Source organism: Gymnodraco acuticeps, unplaced genomic scaffold (genome assembly GCF_902827175.1).
Source record: "Gymnodraco acuticeps unplaced genomic scaffold, fGymAcu1.1, whole genome shotgun sequence".
Classification (NCBI taxonomy): Eukaryota; Metazoa; Chordata; class Actinopteri; order Perciformes; family Bathydraconidae; genus Gymnodraco; species Gymnodraco acuticeps.
This window is the reverse complement of record NW_022989890.1, coordinates 2,414,227-2,428,036: the sequence shown is the minus strand read 5'-3', so window position 1 is coordinate 2,428,036 and position 13,810 is coordinate 2,414,227. Positions and strand designations below refer to the sequence as shown.

At 42.0% G+C, this 13,810-nt stretch overlaps 1 protein-coding gene across 1 annotated transcript; it reads right to left on the bottom strand.

Moving 5' to 3' along the window:
- Positions 1-10,625: 10,625 nt before the first annotated feature.
- On the bottom strand, positions 10,626-13,724 carry LOC117536141. Its single transcript, XM_034200889.1, has 2 exons — positions 11,503-13,724; positions 10,626-11,396 (listed from the first exon to the last, which is right to left on the bottom strand). Exons 1-2 carry the CDS (start codon positions 12,856-12,858, stop codon positions 11,310-11,312), a joined length of 1,443 nt encoding a protein of 480 aa, XP_034056780.1. The 5' UTR covers positions 12,859-13,724; the 3' UTR covers positions 10,626-11,309.
- Between the last annotated feature and the right edge of the window lie 86 nt (positions 13,725-13,810).

The following is a 13,810-nucleotide window of genomic DNA, read 5'->3' as shown; positions in this document are numbered from 1 at the left end:
TCCTAATAGATTTTTTTAGTGAGACCTGTGAAGACACCATTGCAGTAGTCGAGTCTACTGAAGATAAAAGCATGGACAAGTTTTTCCAAATCCTGCTGTGACATTAGTCTTTTAATCCTAGATATATTCTTTAGGTGATAGTAGGCTGATTTAGTAACTGTTTTAATGTGACTGTTGAAACTCAGGTCAGAGTCCATGACTACACCTAGATTTCTGGCTTTATCTGTGTTTTGAACATTGCACACTGAAGCTCAGCGCTAACTTTTATACGTTCTGCCTTGGCTCCAAAAACCATTACCCTCAGTTTTATCTTTGTTTAATTGGAGAAAGTTCTGACACATCCAGTCATTGATTTGTTCAATGCACTTACTCAGTGTTTGAATTGGAGCATAGTCTCCTGGTGAAATTGTTACGTAAATTTGTGTGTCATCTGCATAGCTATGGTAACTTATTTTGTTGTTCTTCATTATCTGAGCCAGTGGTAGCATGTAGATGTTAAGAGAAGCGGCCCCAAGATGGAGCCTTGAGGAACCCCACATGTCATATTTGTCAACTCAGATGTGTATTTACCTATAGAAACAAAGTTGTTTCTGTCCTTTAAGTAGGATTCAAACCAATTCAGAACTGTTTCCGAAAGTCCCACCCCAGTTCTCCAGTCGGTCTAGTAATATGCTGTGGTCAACAGTGTCAAACGCAAGCACTGAGATCTAATAATACTAACACTGAAGTTCTGCCACTGTCTGTGTTTAAGTGGATGTCATTAAAGACCTTTACAAGAGCAGTCTCAGTGCTGTGGTTTGGACGAAAGCCTGACTGGAACACATCAAAACAGTTATTTAAATGCAAGAAATTACTCAACTGTTGAAAAACAACTTTTTCAATGATTTTACCTAGAAATGGGAGGTTTGATATGGGCCTGTAATTGTTCATTACTGAAGCATCTAGATTATTCTTTTTTAAGAGCGGTTTAATGACTGCAGTTTTCAGGGCCTGTGGAAAAATACCTGAGTGAAGAGATTTGTTACTATATGAAGTAGATATTGAGGCCATGCAAGGCAAAACATCTTTGAAAAATCCTGTTGGAATAATATCAAGGCAGCAAGAGGAGGATTTCAGAAGTTGAATAATGTCCTCTAGGTTTTTATCATTAATCTGATGGAATTGTGTCATGATGTCTGAATTGATGTTAAGTGGAGATAGGGACAACACATTTGCTGTTCCTGATGCAGAGGCACTGACTGCTTGTCTGATTTTCTGAATTTTGTCAGTGAAGAAGGAGGCAAAATCATTGCACGCCCTGGTGGATAGAAATTCAGAGGCTACTGACACTGGGGGGTTAGTTAGTCTGTCGACGGTAGCAAACAAGGCACGTGCGTTGTTTTTGTTTTTGGTAATGATGTCAGAGAAGAACGATTGTCGTGCGTTTTTCAATTCCAAATTATAAAGGCCAAGTCTCTCTTTATAGATTTCAAAGTGAACCTGGAGATTTGTTTTTCGCCACCTGCGTTCAGCTTTTCGACATTCTCTTTTTTCTGTTTTCACGGTCATGGCCTTTCTCCATGGAGATATTTTCTTGCCAGACACTTCCTTTACCTTAGTTGGAGCAATGGCATCTATAACATTTTGAATTTTTGAATTAAAATGATCTACTAGCTCATTTACTGAGATGTTGGCAGGGGCAAGTGTGGAAGAGAAATTCTGAGTAAACATTTCCCTAGTATTCTAAAAGGGTTACATTTAATAATCTTTTTTCTCAATGCCAGGTTACATCTGTGAGTTGGATGTAGAAGTGTCAGAATCAATATAGATGTTTATATCTTACAGTAAATTCAGATTGAACATAGTAAAAAAAAGGTAAATTATAGTGTCCGTCCAAAAATTATGTTTTGCTTATAGTGAAAACCACCCTTGAATGATGGGATGGTATACTAAAAGCTTTAGGAATCCAAACTACAACATATAATAAATACCCTGTATCAAGATTGATCCAAAACAAGTGAAATTTGACCTTTTTAGTGAGATTTAGCAAAAGAAAACACTTCTGGGGTCATTTGGGTGGATTTTCCCTGGCCCCCCTTGGTCGATTCTGATGATTGACATCTCTTTTTAATCGCTAGAGCCAATATAATCGAGGGGAACTCCCACATACACACACGCGTTACCAAATAAGGAGCTAGAGTGACGCGTAGCCAAAACCGGAAGCTGCGATAACTCTGGTAGCTACCATTAGCAGCTACTTTTTATTCTCCGATTTTTTACATAAAAATGGAATTATGGATTATAAATAATTTTTTCAAAGTGACAGACACATTGGATTAACCTATGGATTAACCCTCAGCAGCGTTTTTATCGTTTTAATGCCATTGAACACGACCTTTGATCAGAATAACAGCTAAAATGAGACGATGTCCCGTTTTTGCTCCGTAATGCTATACGTGTTGTGATGTCTGTATTTGCTTCCCCTGTCGCGAGTTCGCTCAGTGATGATACTATCAGCTCAGGGGTCATTTAGACGCTTCTTATGAGACTTGTGTTTTGTTTTGGTAAAAATGGTTCGTATCGTCAGTGAGCTGAGATTCTTCCCGTTAATCTGGTATAACACATTAATAGGTTTTTAAATATTAAGAAGCCCTGAGACACAGTTATGTGAAAAAAATTACCCGCCAGACCCGGATTAGGGTCCTCTCGGGTTTAACATAGGCGGCTCGTGAGTCTCAGGTTTGGGAAGGCTAAATAACTTTTTTTTACCTGATGCTGCCCGCCTCCGGCGTCTATAGAAAAGAGATCAACTCAGTGAAAGCACCGCCTGCTGACCAATCAGAGCAAGTCATATTACAGGATAAAGGAAATACAGTTTAAACTGCCGTATGCAGAGAAGACACCGACGTGTCATACTTATCATTCATATCACATCATCAATCAGATCATCGATCATATAATATCATAATATAGCCTATCATATATTTCCTTATCTGAGTCAGCTTCTCGAGCCGTATCTGGCCATGCAACACTTACATTGTCACATATACTGTATGCAGACGTATTATTTTAAGCAACACATTAAGTTGACGAAACACTCAACTCAAATGTAATTAAAGTCACATCCACTCGTGTCTTAGATGGGGCAGTATCAGGGGCGTCGCCTGGACCTGAAAACATTCGGGGCTTAGCCCACAGTGGCGCTACAGTGGAATTTTCTACTGCAACACTCCCCACACGCACACACACAGTACACCCGTGACTGTTACAATGAAGGCTCGATAATCAGCTCACGGCATATAGGCAGAGGTAAAGTGCACATTTTTATGAGTGGGGGGCGGACCTCACCTCCTCTAGGAGGGTCCGGGGGTATGCTCCCCCGGGAAGATGAATCTGGTGCACTTTGAGAGCAACATGGAGAGATATATGGATACATCTTTCAACACATTACATTACATTTCATTTTAGCTGATGCTTTTATCCAAAGCGACTTACAATTACCAATTACAGGGACATTCTCCCTGGAGGAACTAAGGGCTAAGTGCCTTACTCAAGGGCACACTAGTGGTGGTGTTCCAGACGGGAACACCCATATGAAACAGAACTGTAAACAGATTTTCTTTTTCTTTATGGATATTTTACAAATCACTCTCCTTTTAAACTCTATTCTTGTTTTACTGCATAGTAGATTTCATAACTGTTTTTCCTTTATTCTCTTTTGTTTTTTTAACTATAATGATCATATGAAGGTGTGCCGCGGAGATAATCTTTTGAATAATTTGTGACCAAACCGTTTGAGACCCACTGAGATAACTTAGACTAAAGTTAACTATCTAAACACTCAGAGAGTCCTTTGTTTAGCTCACTGAGCCTCTCAGTCTGAGAGGAGAGGACTCTCCTCCAGCTTGTTGTGGAAACAGCTCCTTATATCCGTTAGTGCAGCTAGCTAACCAGATGCTAACAACACGGTCCCTGCTGGCACCGGTCCCCCTCTCTCCCTCTCTCCCTATCACACTAAATGCGCTATCGCTATTCGCTACACACACGGGCCGTTTCTCAATCGCAACTAAAACTGCTGCAGAGCAACTATTTCAATACGTCATCGAGTGGCGCCCAATGACTGTTTAAATGCATGTTAAATGCCCAACATTCTGTGCCACTCTATGATGTAGTATACTTGAAATAGTTGCTCTGCAGCATGTGTACTCGCGATTGAGAAACGGCCACACAGAGCCGAGCTTGAATGACACAAGCACACGTTTATTTCCATTCAACTCTCTGATTGGTCTCTGTTGCATTCACTTGAACACGGGAAATTACAGTTCTGCCGTCCTCTCTTGTGTCATGATGAGGTTCACGTAAAGCATGGTTAATGTATTATATTACTGAGGGAGAATTTTCCGGGGCTAATGCCCCGAATGCCCAGGCCAGGCGACGCCCCTGGGCAGTATCATAAAACTGTTGTACGCTTTCAAACACTCGATAGTTTATTTATTTTTTAACCAGTTGTTCTGTATTCTCCTTGCCGGTGCAACTATGTGGCTTGTATCCTGGATTATATGTTTAAATCATGGATGTTTAAAGTTCATATTTGTCAAATATTAGTTTACTGTTCATTAATGAAGTATGATGCTGCGCCGTCAGTACACTTGTCCCTGTTTGTGATTGGTCAAATGTTGCTAACCCCGCCCCTTTCACATGAACGCGCTCTCAGCTGCAGAGAGAATCCCTGGCTTGATTTACTGAGTTGATAACCAGCGTCGTCGTATGACCGCTTAGCGAGATCTCGTTTGTTAGGGTTAGTTAAGATAACTCAAACATATCCAGGGTCTGTTGAACTAGCTTCGTAGTACAGTTTACTGGTGGCTGCATAGCAGCGCTAATGTCAAAGACACAAACATTATACATTATATTTTTATTTTACCAGGATGCAGTGACACAAATATTTGGGAAAGCTTAGCCTTCCCTAGCCTACAGTACCCGCCGCCCCTGGATATAGTTAAGTGGCATCACTTACATCACTTAAATATTCCATGCGCAGCAACACAGCAGGGTAATAAGGAGTAGAGACACTACAGTGTACCTGCAACAGAAAAACAAGTTAACTCACAACGCCTTCTTATAGTCAGGATTGGAAAGAGCAATGATCAAATCAAGGAATTGTATTAGTCAACTATGGAATGCAAGTTTAAAACACAGATTAAGACATAGATGCAGTTATTGACTTCATTGTGGCTGTAACATCACATCTCGAAATGTGACACCCTATTACCTTACTCACTGCATGAGTTTGCATTCTGAGCATAAGTGGAACAATTACCTTGATTTCCCTGCTGGCACTTTTAAGAACATTTGACAATAATGAACGCGATAACTAGGGCTGAATAGTGCTGCGTACCTGGACTCACATTCAGGTTCAGGTCCGGACTCAAGTCCAGAGGTTCAGGTTCAGGTCCGGACCTGAACCCATGGCTTGTGTCAAGTTGTGTGAGTAACTAAAGTGAACTTATTGTGAGCTAATTATCAATTGAAAATAAACTCATAATCAACTCAAATTCAAACTCGTCAGGTTTGCTCCCTTCCAACTTGTGTCTACATTTCTCTACAAAGTACAAATGTAAAAAAAACACTTTTTGCCACTTAGTCTACAAATGACTTATGACAGCAACTACAGTGAACTACTAGTACAAAGTGCAAACATTTATTTCATTTACCAAACTAAAGTAACCAAACAGTCCCTGAGCTGACTGAGCCTAAATCCCTACAACTTTGCTGAAAGGTAGAGTGTAGAGTAGACTATACGCATTACACTGTTACACACCTACTATACAGTATACACTGTAGTGACTGTGTACAGTCAGAGTGTACTGTACTGTCTGTACACCATGTATTTTCTACAACTCTACATGTGTACATTATACAGTACATACTACATACATAGTGATGTACATACATACTGTTAGAAATTAAAATCAATGTTGATATGGCGTAATTTGAATTAAATTAAATCAGTTTTATTCTGAAAAAAACAGAAGTTCACACTATTAACTTAATACTTTTATTCTGAAAGTTATTCACTTCCGGTTAGCATTAGCATGTGGCGAAATGCTACGTTTTCAAACCATGAATCGAAGGTGAAATACATGTGATGTTGTACACTGAGCACACTGGGATTAGCACTCATTTATTGACACAGACACCAGAATTATGTAATTTAGCAACAGAAAAAGGCAGGAATTGCATTGGACCCGCCCCCCGACGACGCCGGCCAATAGGAGAAGACCTCAGATGACAACAGGGTTGCGTTCGGATACTTTAAAAATCAGCTCCTACATTCTAACCCTATCTCCTATTCCTTGACCTCCGAGTGAAACGTCACGGGGTTAAGGGATAGTGGATAGGAGAATTCAAAAGGATTTAGGAGAACAGATCTTAAAATCCCCACAATGCTTTGCGCACGGACCTGTTTCCCCAAATCTGTGGCGGAAAATGTATGGGGCCTCTCATATGATTGATGCACACCTGCACACTTGCTCGCCTGTTCCACTCTTCGTTTCCGAATGCCAGGAAGTATTCTTGCCTCGCTTCTGAAGCAAGTGACTTGGAAGACATGTGCTACCAAGCAAGCGTACTCGACATTGAGAAACACCCATGTGCAGCCTCGAAATTTCTCGCTACGAAGTACGCCGGGCTCGGTAGAATTCCAAGTACGCTGGACATTGGAACAGTCCTTCGGCGGCACTCGATGACGTAGTATGCTTGAAATAGTGGCTCTGGAGCAGCCTTCCTCGACATTGAGAAACACCATGAGAAACACACGTCGCGTCCTCCAACCTCGATTCATCTTCTTCTTCTTTGGTGTTTATTGGCGGTTGGCAAACCAACTTGTAGGTGCATTACCGCCACCAACTGGACTGGAGTGTGGACAAGAGACTATGCAGAAAACAATAAACAAAATAAATAAAATAAAAGAACCAAAACTCTAGATTATTTTAAATGTATCAATTTCTCTTAGAAACGTAATAATCTCACAATACATATTGCCTGATGTTTTCCCTAACAGCCCTGATAGCGAAAAGTCATGACATTTTGCTTTCTTCAGTGTCTGGAAAAGCACATTTCTCTGAGTACTATATTTCCTGCAATGCAGTAAAACATGTTCAACAGTTTCTGGCTGGCTACAGTGTATACACTTTCCGGTTGGATGCTTTCCAAATGAGACCTGTATGACCTATTCTCATCCGAGAAATTAAATGTTCCTCCCTTATTTTAAACCCCACCTTCCTTCCATCCCCCACATACCATTGCATTTTATAAAGATGTCTTCCTGTATCACTAATGTCCCAATGTTCTTGTTGTTTGTGCATATTTCTGTATGAATGTTTTAACCTCCGCTTTGCTAAGTGGAACTTCTATGTCTGTGTTCGTACTTCTGAGTGTTTGTTTGGCCAGAATATCCACCTGTTCCTTACCTTCCACACGAACATGAGCAGGAACCCAGATGAAACAAGTTGGTATGCCTTTGATTTGCATTTTATATAAAATTAGAAATATTTCATTTATTATGTCCATTCTAAATGAAGATCTGCCTGATCACTCGATAATGCTGAAAAGCTGTCAGATGCAATTACACTATTATGTATTTCTTTCTCCTCTCTCCATTTAAATGACAACACCAATGCCAACAACTCTGTGGTGTATACTGACACATGGTCTGTTACCCTTTTCTTTATATGTGTATTACTCACTGGGATATAAACTGCTGCCCCTGCATGCCCTGTCTCTGGATCTTTAGAGCCATCTGTAAATATGATTGTTGAGTCTGAGTGATATCTTGCAAAAATAATTCTGGACTATGCGCCATACTGGCAGTAGTTCTTTCTTTTCCTTCAACTCTTTTTGTATATTGAGGTCTACCCTTGGCATTGGGAATAACCAGGGTGGAATGGACGAGATTGGAACTGTGGGGCAATACTGTACTTGATTCAAACCTATACTTGCTGCTTTAACATCACCAATCCATCCAAAACTTGTTAAATGTGACTCATTGTGCTCCCAGCAGTCTTTCAAAAATACTTTTCGCAGGATGACTATCACAATGCCCCTGAAGGTTTACCCAGTATGCCAACATTAACTTCACTCTTCTTATCCTTAAAGGCATTTCTTCCATTTCCACCTGTATTGCTGATACTGGAGATGTTTTAAAAGCTCCACTACAAATTCTCAGGGCCTGAGCTTGTAGGACATCCAGCTTTTTAAGGTTTGATTCTGCTGCTGACATGAACGCTATACACCCATAATCGAATACAGGTCTCATGAGTGCCCAATATAAGTTCTGTAGTGATGACCTACTCGCTCCCCACTCCTGTCCACCAAACACCGAAGTATATTGTTGACCTTTTTACATTTATTTTGAACTTTTCCAATATGATTGTCCATGTTAGCTTTCCGTCAAACCAAACACCAATAAATCTTATTGTATTAACCTGTTCAAGAGGTTGCTCATACAATTTTAACAATATAGGAGCAATTTTATGCCGTTTTGTAAAACAAATGACCTGCGTCTTAGCTACTGACAGTTTGAATCCCCATTTATTTGTAAATGTTTCCACTTCAACTATTGCAGCTTATATTTTCTTTCCCACACTTGGATGAACTTGATTAAAAATGTCATGTATCATTATATTGAACAGCAGCGGACTACATACGATACACTACCTTGCGGAGTAGGCCTACCATTTTCCACAGCATAAACACTTGAATATTCTGCACCTACTCTTACTTGTATTTTCCTGTCCAGTAAAAAATTCATAACCCAATGATATGCTTTACCACCAATTCCCAATGATTTTAACTTGATTAGTAGTCCTTCCTTCCAGAGCATGTCATAAGCCTTTTCAATATCAAAGAAGACTGCAATCACTACTTCCTTGTTGGCCTGTGCTTTCCTGATATCTGATTCTAAGCACAATAGAATCCATTGTATTCCGACCCCTACGTAACCCACTTTGATATGGGGACAACAGAGCTTTACTTTCTAAGATATACATTAACCTTTCTGTAAACATTCTTTCCATGATTTTGCATAAATTAGATGTCAGGGGCAGGGCAATAGGTCTGTAGCTGGATGGATCTGAAGGGTCTTTCCCTGGCTTTAGGATGGGCACTATTATCGCTTGTTTCCATACTGAAGGAAGTTGGCCAGAATCCCACACCCTGTTAAACAATCTTAACACAATGACTAGAGAGTTCAGTTCTGTCATGTGTTCCAACATTCAACCTCAATTCACACCTCTGCCTTTTGAGTCTCTCAGCTGTGAGTCTCTCAGCTGATTAACACACCTGTTCCAAATCCAATCAATCAGTGCCCATGCAGGCGGCCCACATCACACTTCTATACAACCCGGTAAACCTCAAGGACCTGCTTCTAACGGAGTGAACGGTTGATCATGTCTCGGACTTTGTGGCTGTTTGCGAGTTGTTTGTTGTTTCTTCTCACCGCGGGTGCGGAAGGGAAGCGCAGCAGGGAGAGAGTTTACTATGTGGGGATAATTGAGGACTCTTGGGATTACGCACCAAGTGGAAAAAACCTGCTTAACGGACAAGACGTGGAAAAGGATGAGTTAGTTTTGTTTTAGAAATTATGTACAGATTGAGTATACATTTCATCACATATGATCTATCACATCATATCAAATTCCCACATGGGCTGTTGAGATTACCAACTGATGTTAATTGTAATAAATGCTATGGCAAACTTCAAATAAAAAACTGTAAGGTCAAAAGTGCTCCAGTAGCATTTGTCATCGCGTCAGTATGTGACAATGGGTAGTGTTGCTTATTTTTGGCAGTCTGGCAGATGCACAGGAAAGATGACAGTATTTAGTGTCTAACAGTGAACGAGTGTCTGCTTTCATGAGATTGGTGGCTTCCTGGTTTAGTTACACTGACCAAAATAAAGCCAAAAAAATCAGATGCTGCTTGAATGACAATTGAGTAGTTGCATCACACCACCAGTGATCATACTGTATGGTAAGGTTGCTCTGTTTTTACAATATCAGAAAGATGTAAAAGTCTGAGAATGTTATGGAGGATTTAAGTGTTGGATAGTTGAGCCTACAATGCCTGATTTCATCTCTTCATATAAGACAGTTTAGTAACTCTTATAAAATGCTGGACTCTCCTGACCTTTCCTCATCAGCCAGCTGTCTTACCCAACAGTCTCTAACCAATGCACAATACATTCAAGGCCAGCAAAATCAGTCAAGCTCTTTTAGTATATACATTAAACAATTATTCTTATCCTGTACATTTTTGCTTCAGTTTTCCCATTTACAGCCTCCATTGACAGGTAGCTTACTGAAGTAACCTTATATATTTGGTCGACCTCAAAACGTCTTAATTAGCTATTATAACTGTGATTCATGTGCATGGCATTTAAATAAAAAGGGAGTGGATCTTACAGTGAAACCTGTTTTTATGAGAATTTTGTCAGAATATCTGCTTTTTAAATCAAGTAAACATAATGTTACGTTCCCTTCTAGATCTAGGGGGTACAAAGGGAAGTAACAACACACCAGGATGACCAAGCGCGACAAAAAGGGAGAGAAAACCGATCTCTGAGTAACGATCCAGTCGTTTAATGATCAATCAGGAACACGGCTCACCAGCCAACTTGCAAAACAACTCTTGCTACAAATATATATATATTGGAGACATGGACACCACGCTGCATACATCCAGCCCGGGGAGAAGGGAGAGAGACTGCAGCTTTTCCCAGGTCCTTTATGGAGGCCCTGATTAGTGATTGGGAGCACCTGAGGAGAAGCTGCACCTGGAGACAATATAGAGGGAGAGAGAGAAACACACACCACGGCACGTAACACTTCCCCCCATAAAACCAAACAAGTGTTTGGTCACCGTTACCAACAACACCCACCACCCAGTTCACCAGCATACCATTGGATGCTTGGAAGCTGCCACCTGCTGCTTCCAAGCATCATACTCCACCGCCAAATGACCAGGGTCAAGACAAAAGAAACACAATCTCTTAATGTCGGGACCTGGGAGAGAAACAGACTGAGCACGTGTGACACGTCTGTTACGAGCCCTACAGTGAGGATCACTGCCCTGAGGATACACTTTACCCCCGGCTATATCATTACCCATTATGACATCCACACCGTCGACAGGAAATTTGGGGAGCACAGCAACTGGAAAGAAACTAGTAGCCAGTTCAGACTGGACATGGACATTGTGAAGATGTGCGGGCACAGAACCCATCCCAATACCTCTCACCACCATATCCGCATCACAGGCAGACTCAGCACTCAGGGGCAGGGCACCGGCAAGGATGAATGACTGTGAGCCACCACTGTCTCGCAACAACGTGACCTGCCGCTGGTCCTCCACCTTTCCTGACAGAGAGACAAAGGCAGTAGTGATGAACGGTTTCAAACACTCATCAGGTCCTTTGTTACCAGTGGCCCGTCCACTAGGACACACTGTTGTAACCAAACCCACCCCTTCTGGGCGCTTGCCATCCACTGTCTGCTTTCTCTTCCAAGCTGCACAGTCTGCTATCATATGACCTGGGTAAAGACAAAAATGACAAGCTCTGTTCATCCTGGGACCTAACAATGGAACACTGGCACAGGGAACGTAATTGTCAGGAGCTCTATGATAAGTTTCCCGCTGAGGAGGATCATGCTGAAAAAAAACGCTCTTGTGTATCAGCGCAAACTCGTCTGCCATAATGGCAGCCTGCTGAAGGGTAGTCACTTTCTGCTCATTCAGATAGACTACCGTACGCTCCGGTGCACAGTGTTTAAACTCCTCTAACATCATTAGCTCGCACACTGAAGCAATGTCATCAGCTTTACATGCTCTACACCACCTGTCAAAGAGGGCTTTCTTCTCCCTCGCGAAGTCCACGTACGTTTGGCCAGAAGTTTTCTTCAGGCCGCGAAAACGCTGCCTGTAGGCCTCAGGCACTAGCTCATATGCCCTGAGAATAGCACCTTTCACATTGTCATACACCAAACTATCCTCGACTGAAAGAGAAGAGCAAGCCGCTTGAGCCTTGCCGACTAGCTTGCACTGTAAAAGAATAGCCCACACATCTTCTGGCCAGTGCAGAGCAGCAGCAATGCGCTCAAATGCACCAAAATAGACATCGACCTCTGATTCACGAAACACAGGGACCAAAGAAATATGCCTGCTCACGTCAAAGGAGGCAGCAGGAACAGAAGGTGTAACTGCAGAATCACCCATCCCAGCTGCTTGGAGCTCTAGCTGACGCATCCGGACAGCTGTGTCTGCCTCCAGCTGCTGCTTCCTGATCTCCAGCTCCTGCTTCCTGATCTCCAGCTCCTGCTTCCTGATCTCCAGCTCCTGCTTCCTGATCTCCAGCTCCAGCTCCTGCTTCCTGATCTCCAGCTCCCTCCTGAGCTGAAAATCCCTATCTCGCTCCTCCCTCGCACACTGGAGACGAGCCATACGCACTTTTACCCTAGCATCTAATTTAGACCCCGTAGGTGAGGATCCTGCCGAGAACGAGCCAAACTGAGGTGTGGTGAAAAGTTTTGCCCGTTCCGTAGCACTCTGAACACCAGGAGTAACACCAATGCGGCCTCCACCATGAGATACTGCTGCTACAGCCCCGGCCACCGCGCCAGGAGATTCCACTGAAGTAGGCCGACTCAAAACCCCCTGTTCCACTAGTCCAGTTAGCAAAGTAGCCTTTAGTTCACTTTTAACAAGAGCCGAGGAGACAGAAACGTGATAATGGTCAGCCACTAACCGCAAATCAACCTTCCTACAGCAGTCTAGCTGACCCACAGTAGGACTGGCCACAAACTGCTCCAAAACAAAAGCCATCCTTAGCAACGGCTACTTATAAATATATATATTATTATTACAATTTTTTTTTTTTTACAAACTTCCCCAGATCCTGCCTACCAAACTTACCTAACTATCTTCTGGGGCGTGCCGGGCTCGAGGCGACTTTAAAGGCAAACATCAGTGGCCGAAACCCTGAATCGCCTGCCCCCAACAGGGAATAAATCCCCACCCAGGATTACCCCGAAAATAAAAAAGGCAAAATAAAAAATGAGTGCCTGAAGGAAGGATTGATTCAGCCCAGCTAGACACTCCCCTGTCTAAACTGAGGAAGTCAATGCTACCAAACACAATACCAACACTAAACCACAAACAACTACTCACTATTTTTCTGAAAGATTGGACGAGCCCCCATGTTACGTTCCCTTCTAGATCTAGGGGGTACAAAGGGAAGTAACAACACACCAGGATGACCAAGCGCGACAAAAAGGGAGAGAAAACCGATCTCTGAGTAACGATCCAGTCGTTTAATGATCAATCAGGAACACGGCTCACCAGCCAACTTGCAAAACAACTCTTGCTACAAATATATATATATTGGAGACATGGACACCACGCTGCACACATCCAGCCCGGGGAGAAGGGAGAGAGACTGCAGCTTTTCCCAGGTCCTTTATGGAGGCCCTGATTAGTGATTGGGAGCACCTGAGGAGAAGCTGCACCTGGAGACAATATAGAGGGAGAGAGAGAAACACACACACACCACGGCACGTAACACATAATAATGTTCATTCTCTCTGTTGCTATACGTAATCAAAACCAATGGTTTAAAATAATCCAAAAAATAAATCTTAATATAAAATATATATATATATTGTACAGATAGCGCTATATCGCCTTCCCACAATATTTTCACTTTTATACTGGTGATACTTCTTTGTTTCTCTTACAAAATATATAGTTGTATAACTAGCTAATACATTCTTGGCAA

What these genes read in the sequence shown, in the direction of transcription:
- LOC117536141 (XM_034200889.1), bottom strand. Translation starts at nt 12,858, where the DNA reads ATGGCTTTTGTTTTGGAGCAGTTTGTGGCCAGTCCTACTGTGGGTCAG. An exon ending in ATGGCAAGCGCCCAGAAGGG is followed by an intron (nt 11,397 to 11,502) that starts GTGGGTTTGGTT and finishes TCTCTCTGTCAG; the next exon opens with GAAAGGTGGAGGACCAGCGG.